The sequence below is a fragment of the Lampetra planeri genome, chromosome 55 (assembly GCF_965212315.1).
Source record: "Lampetra planeri chromosome 55, kcLamPlan1.2.h2, whole genome shotgun sequence".
Classification (NCBI taxonomy): domain Eukaryota; kingdom Metazoa; phylum Chordata; class Hyperoartia; order Petromyzontiformes; family Petromyzontidae; genus Lampetra; species Lampetra planeri.
This window is the reverse complement of record NC_136161.1, coordinates 628,530-651,915: the sequence shown is the minus strand read 5'-3', so window position 1 is coordinate 651,915 and position 23,386 is coordinate 628,530. Positions and strand designations below refer to the sequence as shown.

Sequence of the window (23,386 nt, the reverse complement as noted above, 5' to 3'; positions counted from 1 at the left end):
AGCCGCAGGAGGCACCGTCCTCCCCATTTTTTGTTGTTGAGTTCACATCACCAACTCGGGCCACCAGACACGACCCTGTCCGCGTTGCACCGATGGCATCGACCGGGACAACCAACTACTGTCCGGCCGCGCAATAATCGAGTGAAGGCAGCAGCGACGAAGGCAGCGACGACGAGACGAGTCCACTCCCAGAACCGGCAGCCCAGAGCTCTCGCTCTCCACTGCTTTTATTCCCCTCGGCGTGGCTTGGCTCAACCCTAGCTGCGACTCTCCTCTCGAACTCTCTAGAGTGTTGCAGGGGCTTCCACACGAGGTCTACCATGACCCTTGCCCCAGTTCCTCTGTCCTGCCGGCACACCCGCGTATATGCTCAACGGCGTGTGCGCTATGTGCCCACCTGCAGCTGCTGTACAACAGTCAGCGCTATGCCACTACACGTGTATCAGAACAAATCATATGTGAAGGTCAGGGAAGGATATATAGGAGGTCATGGGTTCGATCCCGACCCTGACGCCTGCTGTATATTTGGAGTTTGCATGATCTCTCACCCTGTGGTCGTGTGGTTTTTTTTCTCTGGGTACTCCGATTTTTCCCTCCATATTTAGAATCGACATGAATTTAGAGTATTTGGCTGCTATAAATGTCCACGTGATAAGCTGCCACTTCATTGAAATATCATTTGTGAGCTATATGTCTCATTGGACCTTACCTGGTAAATAAAAAATAGTTCATGGAGTGTTATTTTTGGACCGAGCAACTTCGTTCTAGGCCACCAATGTCTATAAATGGCGAGTGATATCCGAACCGTTCCTGGGCCCATCAGCATGGTCAAACAGTGCATTGACATGGGGGCGGTAAATGTCTTCCTTGGTTTATTGTTATAATCACGACGGGTTACAAAGCTTATATGAGACAACAAGTTAGATACATGGGATTATTATGATGATACGAAAATACACAAGATACAGGGATAAGCATCCTCCCCCCAGCATAGAAATGTAGAATTTACACAACTGTCTTCGGTGTCAGACAAATAACACACGCAATATTGTGTGTAGAATATTTTTCGCACCGTACGTAGCCAACCGTGCTAATCTGAGGTGTGTGTGAAAACTAAACTAACTAAACGTTTATTTTGCCAGATAAGGCCCACTTACCTATATAGCTTATTCAGAAGCGACCTGGCCACAAAAGTGGCTTATCATGTGGAAACTTATAACAGCCAAATACTCGAAAAGCGTGATGTTGATTCTAAATAGAGGGAAAAAACGGATGATCTAGAGAAAAATCCACGCAAACACAGGGAAAGAGAGACATGCAAACTGCAAATACACAGGCATCAGGGTCGGGATCGAAACCACGCCCTCCTACATATTAGGCGATGTAGTGCACATATTTGGCTATAGCACCCCTGTGCCTATGTTAAATAAGAATCGGCATGTCTTGAGGTAGTGCGTGTGGTGTTCCGGCCTGCACTATAATTCTATTCTGATGGGATTGGGGTTCACTCAACATGTACAGATTTGATTTACCGCCTGAGGTAGGCCAGGTGCTGCACCTCCTCGCTTGTTCCAGTTGTAATCATGGAATGTGCCATACAATATCACTCTACCACACCTGTAAGTTCTTTTAATATTCGTTGTTTTATTAAATTCACTTAATTACGTTCATTTTATGTAATATTTCTATTTTAATATAACCCCAATGCAGAGCACTAAAAATACAAGATTTAAAGCCATGGGTAATCTATATCCACATTGTATTCAATTCAAAGGTGGCAAAGCTAGGTACGTATGTATGTTGAACTTCTTTCGTATCGTATGTAGCCTACCGTGCCAATCGGTGCGGAGAAAGGACAACAAACTATGAGTCTCTGTGTTAGTCTATAGGTCTCTGTAAGTCTATGAGTTTCTTGTGTGAGTCTATGGGTCTCTTGCGTGAGTCTATGGGTCTCTTGCATGAGTCTATGGGTCTCTTGCGTGAGTCTATGGGTCTCTTGTGTGAGTCTATGGGTCTCTTGCGTGAGTCTATGGGTTTCTTGTGTGATTCTATGGTTCTCTTGTGTGAGTCTATGTGTCTCTTGCGTGAGTCTATGTGTCTCTTGTGTGAGTCTATGGGTCGCTTGTGTGAGTCTACGTGTCTCTGTGTGAATCTACAGTGAGGGAAAAAAGTATTTGATCCCCTGCTGATTTTGTACGTTTGCCCACTGACAAAGAAATGATCAGTCTATCATTTTAATGGTAGGTTTATTTGAACAGTGAGAGACAGAATAACAACAACAAAATCCAGAAAAACGCATGTCAAAAATTGTATAAATTGATTTGCATTTTCATGAGGGAAATAAATATTTGACCTCTCTGCAAAACATGACTTAGTACTTGGTGGCAAAACCCTTGTTGGCAATCACAGAGGTCAGACGTTTCTTGTAGTTGGCCACCAGGTTTGCACACATCTCAGGAGGGATTTTGTCCCACTCCTCTTTGCAGATCTTCTACAAGTCATTAAGGTTTCGAGGCTGACGTTTGGCAACTCGAACCTTCAGCTCCCTCCACAGATTTTCTATGGGATTAAGGTCTGGAGACTGGCTAGGCCACTCCAGGACCTTAATGTGCTTCTTCTTGAGCCACTCCTTTGTTGCCTTGGCCGTGTGTTTTGGGTCATTGTTATGCTGGAATACCCATCCACGACTCATTTTCAATGGCCTGGCTGAGGGAAGGAGGTTCTCACCCAAGATTTGACGGTACATGGCTCCGTCCATCGTCCCTTTGATGCGGTGAAGTTGTCCTGTCCCCTTAGCAGAAAAACACCCCAAAGCGTAATGTTTCCACCTCCATGTTTGACGGTGGGGATGGTGTTCTTGGGGTCATAGGCAGCATTCCTCCTCCTCCAAACACGGCGAATTGAGTTGATGCCAAAGAGCTCCATTTTGGTTTCATCTGACCACAACACTTTCACCCAGTTGTCCTCTGAATCATTCAGATGTTCATTGGCAAACTTCAGACGGGCATGTATATGTGCTTTCTTAAGCAGGGGGACCTTGCGGGTGCTGCAAGATTTCAGTCCTTCATGGCGTAGTGTGTTACCAACTGTTTTCTTGGTGAATATGGTCCCAGCTGCCTTGAGATCATTGACAAGATCCTCCCGTGTAGTTCTGGGCTGATTCCTCACCGTTCTCATGATCATTGCAACGCCACGAGGTGAGATCTTGCATGGAGCCCCAGGCCGAGGGAGATTGACAGTTCTTTTGTGTTTCTTCCATTTGCGAATAATCGCACCAACTGTTGTCACCTTCTCACCAAGCGGCTTGGCGATGGTCTTGTAGCCCATTCCAACCTTGTGTATGTCTACAATCTTGTCCCTGGCATCCTTGGAGAGCTCTTTGGTCTTGCCATGGTGGAGAGTTTAGAATCTGTTGATTGATTTCTTCTGTGAACAGGTGTCTTTTATACAGGTAACAAGCTGAGATTAGAAGCACTCCCTTTAAGAATGTGCTCCGAATCTCAGCTCGTTACCTGTATAAAAGACACCTGGGAGCCAGAAATATTTCTGATTGAGAGGGGGTCAAATACTTATTTCCCTCATTAAAATGCAAATCAATTTATTACATTTTTGACATGCGTTTTTCTGGATTTAGTTGTTGTTATTCTGTCTCTCACTGTTCAAATAAACCTACCATTAAAATTATAGACTGATAATTATTTTGTCAGTGGGCAAACGTACAAAATCAGCAGGGGATCAAATACTTTTTTCCCTCACAGTATATGTATGTTGAAAATCATTCCCACCATACATAGCCAACCGTGCTAATCCGAGGTTATAAAGAAAAATGCCTTTGTCAATCTGATAATGGTGATTTTAAAGCGCAACCCTACTCGCTCATGGCTGGAGAGCTCTTTACAATGATCTGTTTTGCGTGAGGAATATCCGTCAGCTCTATACGGACGATGGACTCCGCGCTGTCCTGCATGTTGGCCGTCACCTTAATGTTCAATTCCTTTTTGTCCTCCACCACGGCGTTGGAGTCCCCCGCTCCTTTCTTGTCAAACGTACCCTCCGTCACCTTCGAGTTGTACATCTCGGTCAGGAGCCTGGCGGACGGTGCGGCCACGTTGACGAGGTCCTGCAGCTGTATGGCCACCTCTCGGCTGAAGACGCCGCTCGAGTAGGGGTTGCTGAACATGATGTCCAGGCACTTGCTGTTGTCCTTGATGCAGTAGCGCAGGACCCCGTAGCAGCCCTTCAGCGACATGTTGAGCTTACGGAAGCCACAGGCTCGCTTCTCCCCGGAGATGATTTCTGAGTGTGGGGAGTAGTCCTCCACACCAGCATCCAGGAAACATCTAAAGTATGTGAGCAGGGGGGAGGGGGGGAGAGTGTTATGGGTGAAATAGATGTGCATTGTGTTGGTGAGTTAAATTAGGTGGGGGGAGCAGATTCACAACAGGTGGTGACGAATTTAAGGGCCCAGAAAGTTCCCGAGCAGGTCCAGGTGTAGCATCAGCTGTTTTGTAGAGAAGTATTATAGAGCGGGCTGTTAACATAGCTCGAGAGGGAGGAGGAAGGGAGCCCAGGAAAGAGTCCCTCTCCAGCAATGCACGGCAGCTTCTGCGGCGTCAAGGAGGCAGCGAGGCAGCAATGACGCGGCAACAAGAGCCGTGAGAAGAACCCCGCTTTCTTGAAGTAGAGCGTGGTAAGGTGAATGTTAGGGCAAAGTAATAAGGCCTTTCTACCATTGGAACCTCATTTGCCAGTAGAAAAAGATGATAATTGTTTTTTTTTGCCCTTTTATCTGGCAACAAAACTGACACCTTTTTTTTTTTACAAGGAGTCATGTTTGCATAGACCACAATACCTGCAGTCGTAATGCAAACAAAAAAATAACTCTGATAATGTATGCACTGTCCTTGAAGTTGATTGGTCCACACCCGAGACAGCTTTCCTTAGAGCCTGGTCTCACATGGTGTTGGACCAGATGATGCCAAAAGGCGTTGGACCAGATGACGCCAAAAGGCACGCCTGCTGCTAGTGCTGTTGCTGCTTTTACCCTGGTGTACGATGGGAGTGCTGTACACTGGGTGACCGTGCAGGAATGGCCACTGTAGCATACCGTGGACGAAGGGGGTCTGTCGTAGTGAATGGCTGGGGGGGGGGGCATGAGCATGCCACTGTTTGGCACCTGTGCGCGAACCTGGCCAGAACGTGAGGTACCTCGACGAGGTGTGAGTAAATCACACCTACCTGGCAAATAGCACCGTGCTGTTCTCAGTGGTGACTGACGGTATTGCGCAGGGGTTAAGTATGATTGTGTAATAGTGTACGCAAAGCATGGTGCCTCTCTTTCTTGGAAGTGGCAGTGACCATTACTACTCCATCCCCCTTTAACCTGGCTAAACCTGAATACATTGTTCAGACCCTTTGTACTGGTCTGTTGTGTGATCACTGGCGAAGTACAGTCTAACACCCATGCTCTAATGCACCCTGGTGGACTCCCTTTGTGTAGTGACGGCAAAATTGGAAACCCACCATCACAGATTCTTAATATTATTGTCGTGTTTTAATCAGATGAAGAAAATTGTATTTTAACCCACTTTAAGTAGTACTGGCTAACCGCAAGTCCTTTACACATGACCATCCATCTGTCCCTCTCAGCCAACAAAACTTGTAATCTTACATGAAGCCCAGTCTCTTCTCTCCACATTTCTCTCACCTTCTCTGTGCTGTACGTCCCGATTATCTCAATCTCGTTTTGTCTCTGCTTCTGTCCCTCTTCTACCTCTCCCTCCCTCTATTCATCTTCTCCCTCCACTCTGTCTCACCCCCCACCCCCCATCTCGCTTTGTATCTGTCACCTCTCACTCCCATCACTTTCCCTTTCTCTTATCTTTCCGTTTTGTTCTCTTTCCTCTCCATTTGATGCCCTTTCTCTCTCTCTCTCTCTGGCCCATACATCTCCTTTCCATTCATCTCCCTCTCTTCCTCCATCAGTCTAACACGTAGTAGTAGTAGGCTTTTGCGACCAATATTAGCCATATTGGGTTTGATCACGTAAATATAATTGTGTAATTAAACCCACCACCACCCAACACAGCCAATTAGTAAGGTTTGTCACTTAAACACAAAATGTCAATTAGTTACTATTTGAGCACTAACCAGTGTGTTGGAGAGTGAACCCACCACAGCATTACAATGAGTACAACGTCTCGCCCCGATTGGCTTTCATGACGACATCATTGTCTCTCTAATTAAGATGGAAACGGAAGGATTTCTCTTCCCCCTTCCTCTATCTCCCACCTCTTACCTCCTTCATCCATCCCTCCCTTCTCTCCTCCATCTCACTATATACGAAACTCAACTTGTTTTTACTTTACCAGGTAAGGCCCTGAGCTACATGTATAGCAGCCAATCACTCTAAACGCATGTTGATAGTCAATGTGGAGGGAAAACCCGGAGGATCTGGAGAAAAACCCACGTGAAAACGGAGAGAGAAAGACATGCAAACTCAAACTATACAAGCGTCAGGGTCGGGATTGAACCCACGAACTCCTCCATACTAGACGAGGTAGTTAGCATCTCCTAACCACCGTGGCGACCACATAGGGTGGGTAGGGCGTGCCATTTAGCACGATGCATGAACCCGGCACAGGTCACTGAGAGATGCGGGTGATGTCATCGCACAGAAGTGTGTGTGTTTGTTTTAATGTGCCTAAAGAAGTGAATATCACAGCACTACCTCGGGTCCGTCACGTGACCAACTAGTCTACAATGTTGTGGGATAGTACTTTCTCACCCGTCCTGCCACAGAAAAATGCCGTTGTCACATTACAGCCACACCAGCAAATGTAATTACAGGAGCTGGAATTTCGACAAATTAAGTTCAGACTGGAATTTAACGTATTGTTTTGTTGTTGTTGCTGCCTGCAGTCATTAGTCACTAGGCTGGACGCATCGGTTCACTACAGTTTAATCAAAGGAGGCTGAACATTGGATTTTAATCCAGAACCTTAGCAGTGGGAGCTCACCACTATGACCTTCTAAGCCACCCCTACCGGCTAACAACCGCTGTTAGCCAGTACCTACGGTTGGCTACAAACGGTGTGACAAAGGTTCTACCAAGCCTCACACAGAGACCCATAGACTCACATAGATACCCATAGTTTGTCCTTCCCTCACACCTCCAATTAGCACAGTGAGAAATAAGTTCAACAGTGCTTTATTACACATGCATACAAGGCTGGGTGCAGAATTATTACATGGGACGGGGACGCTATGTTGAGAGGAAAATATTGCTGTGATGCCTGTTCATACCTGGAAAACAAAACTTTATTTCGTTTACGTGAGTATGTGTGAGCTAGTTGTATGCACGTTGAACATTTTCCACACCATAAGTAGCCAACCGGGGTAATCAGAGGTGTGGGGGGAAGGACAACAAACTAAACACACAAAGCAGTGTATGTAAGTAGTGTCCGAGTGATAGGGTTATGCTCACGATTGTTTGTGCAGGGTGTATTTCGACTTGTTGCTGATCTCGATGGCCACTTTGATGTTTGTGCTCATTCCAGCCAAGATGGCTTCCACAGTCTTGCCTTTGTACACCACCAAGTCGGTCCCCGGCCTTGCGTGCGCCATCTGGACGTGGCAATGCCCCTGTGTCTCTTCTTCTTCTTCAACCTGAGGTGGGGCGAACGGGGAGAGGGGCTGGGTGGGGAGGGTGAGGAGGGGCTTAGTCGGGAGGGTGGGGCTGGGTGGGGGGTCGGAGGGGTGGGGCTGGGTGGGGAGGGGCTGGTCACCCCGTGGTGCCCTTATAAAACTCAATGTTTAACCTATTCACGTTGGCTTGTGCCCACCCTCACAGTCAGGCATATTTTCTGAATACACCACGCCGCCATTGACCAAGCAACCCAACGTTCCTACCAGCTCCCTGCGCAGGAATGCGTTACATAGGCTTTCGCGACCAATACCATCCATAATAGAGGTTTTTTGGGTTAGATCGCATAAATATATAAATGTGTCGTTAAACCTGCCACCACCCTACATTGCCAACTAGTAAGGGTTGTCACGTAAAAGGAACATGCCAATTAATCACTAGTACAGCACACTGGTGTGTTGGAGAGCCAAGCCACTACATTTACAATCTGAGTACGAGGTTTCACCAGTAATTACAACTAGCTTCATCAGGCGGCAGCCAGATTTGTGGAGAAGTCGACCTGTTTTATTCCTTATATAGAGGCGTAGATGTGGTGACCACCCTTCTGTGCTCGTGCACCACGTGGGGGTGGGGGCGATGAATGAGTCAACGTACATGATGCATGCACATTGTGCGAGCCCCTTGAACTTGTCCTTCCTGTCCATTGTGTGTATTAAAATAGCTGTATCAACGGTAATCCCTATTGAAGTGTAATAAGGGTCGTGGAAGCGACTTCTGAAATCCGGTCTTTATTTGTCTTTCTTTTACAACACTCCTTTACGCTGCTGACAGACAGCGTGAGAGGGATAGAGAGAGAGACACGCGCGGCCACGTGGCAGCCTGGACCGCCGCTCCCGCATGGCCTCTCCCTCCGTTCATTCCAGATCTGACCATGTGTTGTTCGTCTCCACCCCTATTTAATACCTGGGTCACGTGGTACCTTTCCACCAATCCTGGTTAACCTCTATGGAATCTTCTAGACTCCATCGTATGCTCCCGAGACCACGCCCCTGACTCGTCCCCCCATTGGCTATGGCTAAAGCCAGCAGAACCAATCCTCTACTTACAGATATCACCTTTTCAGCGTCAGGGCCACGCCCCTAGACTTCCCCCCATTGGCTATGGACCAGGACCGGCAGAGCCAATCATCGTAAAGAGTTGTGATCCGTCAGCAACCCGGATATATCCTCACATTACAGAAGTATGGTGGCCTATACGATCAAAATGGTCAAAATACCGTAAATTGTGGGAGTAACTGATAAACTAGCCAGATGTTTATAAAAACTAAAATCCGAGTCAGATTTGGCACGGTACATAAAATACAGAAATTAATATCTGGTATAAAAGCTGTATTACTGAGGCAATCAACAGAAGGTGTGTACAGCATTAACTGCACTTGTGGAAAATGCTATGTTGGGCAAACAGGACGAATGATCAGCAAGAGACTAAAAGAACACCAAATAAATATTCAATACTTCCAAATACAATTGTCAGCAGGAGCAGAACACGTGTGCCAACAAGGACACTCAATTGATTTTGATAATGTTGAAGTTATGTGCAAAACTAGCTACTATGGCCAAGACTATTTAGAGAATCTTTCGAAATTGAAAGAAATAAAAAATTATTTTAACCGTTCAGATAGCTACCGACTTAGTGCGGCGTGGAAGCGAATAATAAAATAATACGTTGTTTAAATGCAGGCCTATACAGGCCACCATACTTCAATAGGGATACCGTTGGTACGGCTATTTTAGTACACACAATGGACAGGAAGGACAAGATCAATGGGCTCGCATAATGCGCAAGTTTAATGTACGTTGACTCATTAATTCCCCCCCCCCAACACATCTACGCCTCTAAAAAAGGAACTAAACAGGTGGACTTCTCCACAAATCTGGCTATTGACTGATGAAACTAGTTGTAACTACTGGCGAAAAGTCGTACTCAGATTGTAAATGTTGTGGCTTGGCTCTCCAACACACTGGTGTGGTGTGCTAGTGACGAATTGGCATGTTCTGTTTAGGTGACAACTCATACTAGTTGTGTCGGGTGGTGGTGGGTCTAACGAAACATTTATATATTTACGCGATCTAACCCATAAAACCTCTATTATGGCTGCTATATAGCTCTTTTTTTCATCACAAATGATATCTCAACGTAGTGGCTTATCACGTGGAAATTTAAAGCAGCAAAATACTCTAAACGCCGTAATGTTGACTCTAAATGTGGAGGTAAAAAACCGGAGAAAAATTCACACAACCACGGGGGGCAGAGAGACGCAAACTCCAAATATAGAGAAGGCCTTAGGGTCCGGGCATCGAAGCGACGACCTCCTGTATACCAGGCAAGGTAGTTAACATCTCCTAGCCACCATGGCGCACTAAGTACGCTTTCATCCAGCATTTTCATCAACAAAAGGGGATGTAGCTTGTTACGAATGTACTTACATTGAGGTCTGTAGGGGCTCGAAAACCAAAATAATAAGAGCCATTTTTTTTATTTGGAAAAAAAATCGCCTCAATATTTCAAGAGCCGCTATGCATGTTAATACGAATGTAATAAATGACTGTCAGGCGATGCTGGTCTCCGCTCTTCTTTTATTTAGGTTCTTCTCCGCACCTCCCCACTGGCCTCTTTCCCGGACCAGTGCTGTCTCGCGTGCGCCCCGCGCATGCTCTCTTTCTCTCCCGGACCAGTCCTGTATCGCGTGCACCCCGTGTATGCTCTCTCCCTCTCTCTCTCGTGCCCCGCACACTCCCCCATTAACTCCCCTATTCCCGCACTCTGCACACCGCTGGACGACGGCGTGCAGAGGTCCTTTGGCCACGTGGCCGATGGCGTGGATCCCTCTCACCACCCAACGTGGCTCAGTCTCTTAGATTCCCCGACTGCCCCGATCTCTTCCAGGCTCCCACTTATATACATTCCCCCCACGTGACCCTGACTCCTTCCCTTCCGGATCCTCAGATCCGGCCTTCCAATACTATCTCTCTCTTCCCCGCTGGCTCCGCCCCCATTCACCTCACCCCCCATTGGAGCCGAGGCGAACGGTGGCCCCTCCCACACGCCCCGCAGAGCAGGCTCCGCCCCCCAATACCCCCGGCCGTGTGATTGGACCCGAGCCCAGCAACAACCCCATTTACGCTCGCATTACACGAAGACGGTGGTACTTCATACATAAGGTCAGGAAGCAATCCTTAATGAGCCGCACGCGGCTCCAGCAATAAGTTTTTCCACTTTTTTCTGGCAACAATACAGGTGTTAAGTTGTAAAAACACCAAACTGTAACCTTTTTATAAGGATCCATGCCTGCATTAACCACAATACTTGTGGTCAGAATGCAAACAAAAAACATATTCTGATAATATATGCATTATCCTTGAAACTGATTGATCTATCCTATATAGTCACTTGCGGTCTCACACCTAGACCCACAGGCTCACACCGATACCCACGAACCCACGGGCTCACACGGAGCACCCCAGAACCACGAGCTTGCACCGAGCCTCATGGACATAAGTCATCAAAGTGAAACTGCACTGAGTTCAAATTAAAAGTGATTCTGCTTCTTTATTTCAATTTCTATTCGATGTAAAAAAAACGATTGTCACACACAAATGAACTGAATAGATTATTTATTATTATGTAATGGTGTGCAAAACGAAAAGATAAAATACAAAATCAGGGGCGCAAATGGCTTTTATCAAAAGTGGTACTGGTATATTTTTGGAGAAAAGTGATTATTCTTGTAATAACAGACTAATAATTACTATATTGGTTATTTCGGTAAAGTCACGTAGAAAGAAATAAAAATAAATAATAACATAATACGACGTTTCGATCGCAACACAAGCAATCGTCGTCAGGTACGAATGAATGAGAAAACAAACCTAGTAAATAATCTCGATTTGAAGCTTTCATGACTGCAGGAATCCATACTCTTTGGTTCTTTCGGTAAAGTCACGTCGGGATCAAATAAAACAAATCACGACGTTTCGATCGCAACACAAGCGGTCGTCCTCAGGCGGAAAAAATATAATCCAGCAGTGCTTTTTTCAGCAGTTTTATTTTTGGAAACCGAGCAAACTTAGAAATATAATGCAATACAACATAGAGAGTCGGTTAACACAACAGTCAACACGCTACCTGGTTGATTACGTTCTTCAAAAGATTGATACATTTGAGAGAGAGACAAAACAGACACGGAGACACACAGACAGACACACAAGCAGAGAGAGACTCACACAGAGACAAACAGAGAGAGAGGTTTGTTTTCTAAAACATTCGTACCTGATGATGGTTGCTTGTGTTGCAATCGAAACGTCGTATTCTATTATATTTAATTTCTTTCTACGTGACTTTACCAAAATAACCAAAGAGCAATTCCTGCAGTCACGAAAGCTTCGAATCTAAACTACTAATTAATTACTATTTTAATAATAAACCTTTCATAATATGTTTTTAATTGCATGAAAATCCACGAAGCCAAGCCAGTGTTACACACAGCGTACAGTGTCAGGCGTTAGACACAGATCGACAAAACTATATATGTATAATTATTATAACGCGGTTTTCCCATAACGCGGTGTTCTGCAGGAAAGCAACGACCACCACCGCGTTATAGGAGAACAACATTGCGTAGTCAAACAACAACGCTCGTGAGAGTTTCACACTGGCTGTCGCGACCGATATTATCCACAGTGGAGGTTTTGGGTTAAATCGCCTAAATATAAATGTATTGTTAAACCCGCCAATACCCGACACAGCCAATTCGTCAGGGTTTGTCACGGATACAAAACGTGGCAATTCGTTCCTAGCACAGTACACTGATGTGTTGGAGAGTAAACCCAATTGTAAATGGTAACAATTGGGTTTACGACTTGGCATGTTTTTACGTAACAAACCATACTAAGTGACTTTGTTGGGTGGGGCGGGTTTAACGACTCATTTATATTCACGTGATCTAACCCAAAAACGTAGTATGAATGACAACGCTCGTGGCCCACACGGTGTGGGAGAGGCCTTCATATGCAGCAGTAAAAAGAAATGTTAACTACCTCGCCTGGTATGCAGGAGGACATGGGTTCAATCCCAACCTGACGCCACGGTGGCTAGGAGGAGACGATAACTACCTTGCCTAGCATACAGGAGGTCGTAGGTTCGATCCTGACCGTGACGCCTGCTGTGCATTTGGAGTGCGCGTCTCTCTCCCTGTGGTCGCGTAGAATTTGTATCTGGATCTTCTCCAGGTTTTTTTTCCCTCCCACATTTTTGAATCAAATATCACGGTGTGTCGAGCGTATTTGGCTGCCACTATACATTTATCACACATGATGTTGATGATGATATCAGCTGCCACTTCCGTTGAGCTATGATTTGTGAAAGCCAGGTCGCTTCTGAAAAAAAGAGAGTTACTGCATAGCTCAAGCGGTGGGGCATTACCTGGTAAATTAAAATTAAAAAAAAATGGTCAATAGTCCATTAGGTGATCGACTCACCGCCCTGAGCGAGACTGCTGGGGCTGCAGTGAACCCGGTGGTGCTCGGCGCGGAGAGAGGTTGAACGCCGTGTGGCCGGGGGTGAGTGGAGACCTCCTCCTTGGATGCTCCCTTTAAATCCGACTCCTCCTCATCCGCCAAACTCGCGACCAACTTTACTAGCCAATGAGGAAGGATTTTGATTGTTTTTCTTCTTTTCCCTCTTTTCCCTTTTTTTCCTTCCCCTCTTTCTCCTCCTCTTTCTCCTCCTCCTTTTCATCTTCCTCCTCCTCCCTACTGCACTCGCTTACTCTCAGTGTGTTTACGGTTCTGTATGTGTACCGCGAGTCGAGCTTCAGATGCTATCGTGGCCCAGAGTTGTGGATGCTGCACCACAACTCGCCTCTTAATTCTGCTGCACGGTAGGCGTGTCAGAATAAGAATATTCATACTGGTAAGAACCTCCTAGTTATACCAGTGCATCCAAAAATGTGAGGGGTGAGGCTGGGTGGAGAGGGGGGGAAGGGGAGGGGCTGGGTGGGGAGGGTGGGGAGGGGCTGGGTGGGGAGGGGACGGTGGGGAGGGGCTGGGTGGGGAGGGTGGGGCTGGATTGGAGGGGTGGGGCTGGGTGGAGAGGGGAAGGTGGGGAGGGGAGGGGCTGGGTGGGGAGGGTGGGGCTGGGTGGGGAGGGTGGGGCTGGATGGGAGGGGTGGGGCTGGGTGGGGAGGGGCTGGGTGGGGAGGGGCTGGTCACCCCGTGGTGCCCTTGTAGTGTTGTAAAGGACGGACTTCTAAACTTCTTTATGGCACACACTGTTTATTATCTTAACACACCGTCTCCTGACCCTGCACAGCTCACACTCACTATTCGCTCCTATTCTACGAAGGTACAGCCTTCGGACTTGCTGTCTATCTAATCTTCCCGCTAGCCTAGCGTCCTCCGGCTGGGACCTAGGGGAGGCACACTGACCCGCCGCTGGCCCGGCGGGTCCCCGACCTCTGGTCGCTCAGGACCTTCGCCCTCACAAGGGTGGGAAGGCTGGGAGCCAGGGTCCTATCCAGGACCTATCTCCCCTGACCACTGGTTACACTGAGCCCCAGTCCTGACAAGGGCTGGAAGGCTTGGTCCAGGGTCCTAGCTGTCTTCAGCCGACTTCACCAAGAGCTCTCAGCGCTCCGGCTTTTATACCTGTTCGTGGCCGGGTTGACCAATCCCCGGCCACCTCGTGGACCCCTCCGATTGGTCCTTCCTAATCTGGCGTTTGGATCTTATCTCACCCCATTTGACCCTGACTGTTTGATTGAGCGGGAAAACCTTGTTTACTAACTGCTCTCTCACAGCTTGCGAACAGCGAGTAGTTATCACCACTACACCCTTATATAACTCAACGTTTAACCTACTCACGCCGGCTTGTGCACGCCCTCACAGTCGGGCATATTTGCGGAATACACCACGCCGCCGTTGACCCTGGCCATTGACCGAGCAACCCAACGTTCCTACCAGCTCCCTCCGCAGGAATGTGTTTTAGACTGCAGGAGGAATCCGATGAGCTATAACGGTCTTTGTCACAGATGTCCAGTAGGAGCAGTTAAGAATGTTACAACAACAATCAATACACACACATGACAGGAGTGCAAAGTCCAAGAGAGATAAACAAATCACCCAGACACATACAAATACAATACTAAACCATCGCTATCCTACCAGGCAAAGCCCACTGAGCTATGTAGCTATTTTTCAGAAGCGTCCTGGCTATCATAGATGATAGCTCAACATAGTGGCTTATAATGTGGAAATTTAAAGCAGCAAAATTATCTCAATGTGACTTCCAAGATCTACCCACATAGTCTCTCCCACTATCTGGCCTAAGGTCTTGTTCACCTGTGTCTACTGGAGGCCACGGTGGCAAGCAGATGTTATCTACCTCGCCTGATATACAGGAGGTCGTGGGTTTGACCCTGAAGCCTGCTGTATATCTCCCCGTGGTGGTCGAGTGGGTTGGTAGGAACGTTGGGTTGGTCAGTCAATGGCCAGGGTCAACGGCGGCGTGGTGTATTCCGGGTATCGGGTAGGGTACGGGTATCGGGTACCCGATTGCGACCTCTGCTACAGCATCATGACAAAGCCCCTTCGGCATTTGCGTTGCCGAGTTCCTGGAGATGCCAAGAGCAGGATTTGTCATATTTAGCGGTTGCCCACCTGCTGGAAAAACCTGCCAGCCATGTAACCAGTGGGACCCCATCACGTTAACTATACAGCTAATCATCGATTATCCGGCGCGTAGTTATCTGGCTTCCAACATTATCCGGCGGTCCTGTACTGATCCGGCAAAACCGCTCCAAAGGCTGTATAAATCCAGCAATTGGCACCATGTGCATGCCAAAAAAAGTAGCTATGCTTGATTTCAGTGTGAAATATTACATACGGTACACTATACACCTAAATACAAAAACGTAATGAAAATACTGCACGTATATATATTTTTCACGACTAATAACTACAGTAATAAAAAATACACACAGTGCGATCCGGCGAAAAGTGTGTGAAATTTGGCGATCGTCAAACACATGTTGTTGTTGTTGAAACAAGAGCGTAGTCGTACTACCTACATCACCCCATACAGTAGGGATATTAATTGTTGTCTATTTGTAAACAAATGTTAAGCACAAAAAATATACACACCTTAGTATGCGTTAGTGATTATATTATCCCGCGTTTTTGAAAATCCGGCAGCCCCTAGTTCTACTCTAACCTCTCTCACCAATCCCCTCTTCACTGCTCTCCCTCCACCACCTCTAACCGTCTCTCTTTCCAGTTCTCCTTTTCCTGCTATTTTCCTTTTGAATTCCCTGCTGGCCTATCCCCTGGCTGCTTTGCTCATTTCTCCTCCCCAGATCGGCCTCGCATTGCCAGCGTCGGTGACTCCTCCGTTGGGGCTTCGGCCGGTTTATTTGCACGGGGCAGTTCTGGACTTACGAACACAATTCGTTCCTGGGACCCGTTCATAAGTCGGACTGCTTCGTAAGTCAGAACACGACAATGTACTGTTTAAAATGCCCCCACACACACACACAAAAACTCACCACCAGCGCGAGGCTGACTCATCACATCTCGTAGAGGAATTAACATGTAGGCTTTCGCGACCAATATCCATAACAGAGTTGTTTTGGGTTAGATCGCATAAATATATAAATGTGTCGTTAAACCCACTACCATCTGACACCGCCGACTAGTAAGGTTTGTCACGTAAACAGAACATGCCAATTCGTCACCAGTACAGCACACCAGTGTGTTGGAGAGCCAAGCCACAACATTTACAATCTGAGTACGACGTTTCGCCAGTAGTTACAACTAGCTTCATCAGGCGACAGCCAGATTTGTAGAGAAGTCCACCTGTTTCGTTCCTTATATAGACGCGTAGATGTGGTGACTACACTTCTGCGCTATACTTACATTATGCATGCGCATTATGCGAGCCCATTGATCTTGTCCTTCCTGTCCATTGTGTGTACTAAAATAGCCGTACCAACGGTATCCCTATTGAAGTATGGTGACTTGTATAGGCCTGCATTTAAACAACATATTATTTGATTATTTGCTTCCACGCAGTACTAAGTCGGTAGCTATCCGAACGGTTCAAATTATTATTTTTTCTTTCAATTTCGATAGATTCTTTAAATAGTCTTGGCCAGTAGTAGCTAGTTTTGCATGGAACTTCAACATTATCAAAATCAATTGAGTGTCCTTGTTGGCACTCGTGTCCTGCCCCTGCTGACATTTGTATTTGGAAGTATTTAATATGTATTTGGTGTTCTTTAAGTCTCGTGATGATCGTCCGTCCTGTTTGCCCAAAATAGCATTTGCGACAAGTGCAATTAATCCGGTACTCACCTTTTGTTGATAGCTTCAGTAATACATCTTTTGTACCAGATATTAATTTCGGTATTTTATGTATCGTGCCAAATCTGACTTGGATGTTTTGTTTTTCCAAACATCTTGCTAGTTATAGTAATAGTTTTTTACGCTTTCAACTGGTACAATAACTGACACCTTTATACAAGGGATCATGTTTGCAATAACCACAACACAAGCAGTCAAAATACAAACAAAAATAAACAACTCTGATAATGATGATATGCACTGTCCTTGAAGTTGATTGGTCCACACCCGAGACAGCTTTTCTTAGAGCCTAGTCTCCATTGGTGTTGGACCAGATGACGCCAAAAGGCATACAACTAAAAAAAACAGTGCACTATCAGAGTATTGAGAGCTCAGTTAGTGACGAATTGCCATGTTTTGTTTACGTGACAACCCTTACTCTTTGGCTGTGTAGGTTGGTGGCGTGTTTAACGACACATTTATATATTTACGCGATCTAACCCAAACAAAAACCTCTTGTCGTAGAAGATTGCTCAGCTGAACAAACAGTTCTGTGGTTCATTAACATTTAGTATTCCATAATACATCCTTTCAATATAAATCGCAACTTTCCGGTCCCCAGCCCCCGAAGTATATTGGGACCCCCCTTACCCTCCCCCCACCCCGTATCACGTCATCCTCATCTTACCTTGGGCATCATCGACTCCACCGTTAAGAAGATAACTGCCCTCTTCTGTTCGCTCATTGATGCCCTCGCCCGCACCATCAGCTCCTCATTCGTCACCGACACCTCGTTGCCCGCCGGCGCTTGGCTGAACGTGCTGTTCGGGCTTATTTGGTTCCTGATCATCTCATTATGCGTGCGCGGGCCGATGTCGTACACGGGGTCATTTTCGACGCACACGGAGAATGATTTCGGGCCGGCACCCGGCGTGTTTTTGAAGAAGATTTTCAGGCAGTGATCGTGGCCGCTGAAGCGGAGAGTCATGGTCCCATGACAGCCGCTCAGCCCAATCTTCTTGTGGAAGCCGTAGAGGCCTTGCCCTCCCGGATTTATTGGGGTTTTAGGGAAGGCTTTGTGAGTTCCACTCTCCATGTAGTACCTAGTTCAGCAGCAACAACAACTCAATTTCACACCAAACCCTCTTTCATTCAATCATTCGCAGCAGCCATCCATTGCTTCATGAATGTCTCCTTAAGCTCGCGTGTTTCCGTGTCACTGCCACTCCATGGTTGGTCTCTCCCACAGGCCATCATCTATGTCCTGCCTAAGCCATTGTTTTAACAGTCAACATGATGCCTCTCAACTTGTGTGTGTTCTCGATTTCCCCATGCTCTCCCCTCTGCCTCTCAGTCGAATTCCAAACATGTGCCTCTTTGAGCACTTGTCGTTTTTAGCTGCATTTTATTTGTCGATGTCCGTGTCTCTAATCTCCTTTATAGTGTGTGGCTGTGTGTAGAATGTGCATGTGTAGCTGGTGTGAGCTCAACTTTGATTAATCAGACGCATAATTGTGCACTGCTAATTGCTATGGAGAGCCAGGTGAAATGTTGTATTCTATGAGAAGTCAATGATTACTAGGCATAAGACCCCGAGCCCCACGTGCACTGTAGTGTAATATAATAATATATAACCGTTAAATTTATATTATTTGAATGTTAATCGACTGATAGGAATTCGGTAATGTTAATTGACTCCTGATTACGTTATTGGTGGTAATGAAGATATGCACAATTAAGTCTTTGATATTAAAGTTGATTTAAATATATACAATACTTATAATAATTGGGTCTAGAATATTAACACTGGTGCTCAATCCCATTGAGAGAGATTGAGCTGCTGTGTTGTGAAGTACTTGCAGGTACGAGATGTTCACTTATGTCTTAGTTGTATTATATTCATCTTCACTTGGCTCTTTCGGTAAAGTCACGTAGAAGGGAAATAATAAAATAATAATAAAACATAATAAAATACAATTCTCACGACGTTTCGGCCACAACGCAAGCAGCCGTCCTCAGGTGAAGATACGTCGTGAGAATTGTATTTTATTATGTTTTATTTTTATTATTTTATTATTTCCCTTCTAAGTGACTTTACCGAAAGAACCAAGAAGATGAATCCCTGCAGTCACGAAAGCTTTAAATCGAAATTTGTATTATATTGTTTGCCGTTTTTTCGTGGGAAATATTATAATAAGATGGCACCGTCCTCGTGGGGAGTTAATTATTGTTACGAGTATTAACAACATGTTTATGTTGATCAATCCAACTTGACTAAGTAGATATAATGGAGTTGGAAGATGATTAGAGTGTTTTGGTGATGCAAATAGAAATTGTTTTTGTAATAGTTGATAACATCTGGTGTTATCGTGTTGCGTTGTGCTGTTCATTGAGAAGGCACAAAATGGATGACTTAGAGCTAGGTTTTAACATTGCACTATGAGGTTATATTTTATAAGAAATAATTATTGTTTGAAATGTTGTCAGTAAAATGTCTCGAATTTACATATTGTTAATATAATTTGATGTTAAAAATAATGTATTATTACTTATTATTCATTATATAGGTACGCATTGTTTCGTTTAAAGTATGATCAGGAACTAGGAAATTTAGGAGGCATTACAGATGTTTTGAGCAGATGTTTGTATGTTAAATGTCAGTCGATGTAAGCCGCTGTTATCGTAATTGAGATTTTTCCGTGCTGAGGGATTGAGCTGCGGTATCTGCAATAGTGCCTGGTCACTATTGCAGATACGCAAATGCCCTGAATACAAATACTTTGAAATAATGTTTTTCCGTTCCACAAATCTCCGGTGCTCAGCTGTGGAGTCGCCCACTTCTCCAGAAGACATAATACAATATCTACTCGTCATTGTGTCCGAACTGTATTATTTGTATTTCTGTCTATGTTACCGACATGTCCCCCTTGTTAGGATTCACGACGGGAGGTGAGAGACAGGGCAGTCCGGCTACACTTAGCTGCTCTTTGTGCTCACCTCGCATCTCCCAACGTGAACTTCGTGTTATTTGTTATTTTAACCACAACTCCGCGGCTCCTGGTAATTTTGATGCCTTCCACGTCGTTGTCGTCGTTAGACGAACCCGCCATCACCGTCGCTATGGAGGGCGAGACAAGAAGGCGTCGTCATCAATCACCGACAGCCACGATCTGCCCACTGCTGGATGAAGTCCCCCCCCCCCCAGCGAACCAACTGAGATGCGGCTCCACCCCGGGAAAGATGCTATGGAACTGTTATCATCGTTATACATCATCAGCAGAACTGCACGTGTGGAGGGAAGAGTTTCGGTGTGGATGATGTTGATACACATTAATATTGCTCGTTATGGACATAGAGACAACGTGCTGTAGGCTGGGACGTGATGACGAGACAGAGTGGCGTCATGGAGCACGAGGAATTCGAAATGCGGTCGCCTCGCGTTTAACGCGCGTGCACGTTATGCGACTTTCAAACGGTGCGTTCCATTAATGTAAAATTATTTTTCTTCTGCGCTTGCAAACTGTCGGTGGGATAACGCGCCCCAGTGCATTGGGCCATGGTGTCACGGAACGCACGGCGAGCTGAATCGTTAGGTCAGGGCGGCAACGTTACATGAACCGATGCTGCCTGAGGGTGCAGCAGTACGACAACAACCACAAGCGAGGGGACAGCATCTCGCGCGCCATTTTGAAGATCTTGTGAACTTTGTCTTGTGCACGGATTCGCCCACCTGTACGTCCATTAAATTAACCTTATGGCGAGACCCTGGGGTCACAGAAGCCCCCGATTCTCACATAAACTGCGTTGCGACGTAATTGTATGTCTGTTGAAGGCGAACAATATGGCAATCTATTCCTCTCGACGAGCTCTACACGATGCGCTAATCAAAGTTTGTATATGACTACGGCAATTTTGGCAATGACGGGTGCTCGGTGAAGAACGAGAGGATTGATTTCTGGTGGGTCGCGGCGTTTGTGTGCGCGGTGGGACGGAGTCGCCACAAATAAATGAATTAATAACGATTTCGACTTTCGTTTATTCGGGACCCCGGGGTCCCGCCATAAGGTTCAAATGTCCAGCTCCATCCAAGGATGCGGCGCCTCGATGAATACGACCCCCACCCCCCTCTCTCTCCACAAACTCCACCAATCTCTGCTCTTCCCCTCCACCAGCCACAGTACGGGGGGGGCTCCATCACTCGAGCATCTCACTTACGTGTTACACGTATTTTTGTTTTAGTAAATTTTTTTCTTTAACTAGACTGTTACTATATTTAAAAATGTGTGGTAGTATTGTGAGTATAATGTCACTGTCACCGGTGAAATATGTAGACGTAAGGGAATGAGGTTCGATAGCATGCTCTCCCTAGCACCAACCATTTACTTGATTTCTGAGTTACGCGCAGTTTATCAAGAACACAACTCCCGCATAGAACGAGAGGTGGCCGTACATGTGTCATGTTTTACGTTGTATAGAGACCCACGTACTCGCGTAATTTACATGTCAACCACCCAACGAGCATAGATGCCCATACACTCAGAGGAGACAGACACAAACGCAAAGACTCACATAGACTCAAAATCGTGCACACATACACCTGTAGACTCGCATAGAAACTCAAATATTTTAATATAGAGCCATGGACATGATTATATACTTATCCAAAAGAAAAATACAAAAATCCCCCACGTAGCCTTAACAGACTGTAGGGGCAAGTGCCGTTAGCAAGCAGCCTACGAAAGCCGGCACGGCACACGAGGGAGTATGTGGATAGCACCACGCCCGGCCGTCTTTGTCTCCCTCGTGGCGATGTTCACACATCACACCAGCTACTCGTTTGAGGCTGAGTCGACCTAGGGGAGGCCCAGGACCGGTTCAGACAGTTGTCACTGGTGTTGGCCGTGAGCGGGAATCGAACCCGGGTCATCAGGTTTGTAGCGCAGCGTAGCGCTAACCGCTACACTACCGCTCCCCACACATGCACATGGACACCCACACACGCAAGCCCCCACAGACTTACATTTAACTGTAGATTCACAGAATTGCAGTGGACTCGTGTAGAGCCCTAAGATTGCCTCTCTCAAATATCAAATAAACACGCACCACACTACTTCTGTACGGCGTCTTGGGATGCGTTCAAACGCTCCGCTGTGTGATCGTACTGAGAGGGTATTCCTCGAGGTAATCCTGCGCCTCCCAGCCGACTAAACCGATGGCGATGCGTTGTAGTCGACCCGCACCTGACCGAGGCTCGGGTATTAAATGACGTTCAGTGTTAACGAGCAACAGGAAATCCCAGGGGTTCTGCGCCCAGCGATTATATTAAAAACTGCGGCAGAGTGGAGTTGTGGCGCAGTGGATAGCGAAACTGCGCTGCAAACCAGGCCGGCCAGAGACTTATGATTGGCAGCCACGGCTGAAGCCAACATTGCCGTTGAGCGATACGCATGTACACGTATGTATGTTGAACTTCTATCGCACCGTACGTGGCCAACCGTGCTAATCGGAGGTGTGGGGGGAAGGACAACAAACTGAACACAACAAGCAGTTCTACATAAAAAAAATGTAATCGAGATAATGATTTAAAAGTGCATGGCTCCAATGGCTTCCTAATATCGGAAGAGCGTTCCAGACGGCCGCAGAAGCACACAGATCGCATAAGAGTTTTTTGGGTTAGATCACGTCAATATGTAAGGTTTGTGTCACGTAACACAAACTTTGGCAATTAGTCATTAGTTCAGCACGAACCGGTTGAGTGTTGGAGAATAAACCCACAACAATATTTACAATTCGAGTAACCGTGACGTTTCACCGTTAATAACAACAACAACCAGTCTCATCAGGGCGATGTGGTGACCGTCTTTGTGCGATGGCGAAGCCAAAAGACGCCTCCGCTGCTGCGAGGATGGTTTCCAGCTCCTGGTAATGGTGAAGCGGGCCCACCTGGCGCCTCGCATATTTCACCGACTCGCAATGAGCAGCGTGGAGAGACAGAGTCACACCAGTAGGGGGCGCAACTATAGAGGTGTGTGGGTGTGTATTTAGGGGGGGGGGGGGTAGATGTGGGGGGAGGGGTGGGCGTGGGTTGGTGTGTGTCTTTGTGTGGGTGTGTGTCTTTGTGTGGGTGTGAGTCTTTGTGTGGCTTTGTGTGGGTGTGTGGCTTTGTGTGGGTGTGTGGCTTTGTGTGGGTGTGTGTCTTTGTGTGGGTGTGTGTCTTTGTATGTCTTTGTGTGGGTGTGTGGCTTTGTGTGGGTGTGTGGCTTTGTGTGGGTGTGTGGCTTTGTGTGGGTGTGTGGCTTTGTGTGGGTGTGTGGCTTTGTGTGGGTGTGTGGCTTTGTGTGGGTGT

General features: G+C 46.5%; 1 protein-coding gene across 1 annotated transcript; it reads right to left on the bottom strand.

The window, feature by feature from the left end:
* Window positions 1-855: 855 nt before the first annotated feature.
* Window positions 856-22,414, bottom strand: LOC144735428 (uncharacterized). Its single transcript, XM_078617829.1, has 5 exons — window positions 22,061-22,414; window positions 20,038-20,158; window positions 17,729-18,143; window positions 7,487-7,695; window positions 856-4,340 (listed from the first exon to the last, which is right to left on the bottom strand). Exons 2-5 carry the CDS (start codon window positions 20,148-20,150, stop codon window positions 3,869-3,871), a joined length of 1,209 nt encoding a protein of 402 aa, XP_078473955.1. The 5' UTR covers window positions 20,151-20,158; window positions 22,061-22,414; the 3' UTR covers window positions 856-3,868.
* Window positions 22,415-23,386: the final 972 nt, after the last annotated feature.

Bases quoted from the DNA above. Each gene is read 5' to 3' on its own strand.
- LOC144735428 (XM_078617829.1), bottom strand. From the start codon at position 20,150: ATGGCGGGTTCGTCTAACGACGACAACGACGTGGAAGGCATCAAAATT. The intron at 18,144-20,037 runs GTGAGCACAAAG...CTGCTGAACTAG, and splicing joins TTCACGTTGGGAGATGCGAG to GTACTACATGGAGAGTGGAA. The intron at 7,696-17,728 runs GTAAGATGAGGA...CTCCCCACCCAG, and splicing joins TGGAGTCGATGATGCCCAAG to CCCCTCTCCCCGTTCGCCCC.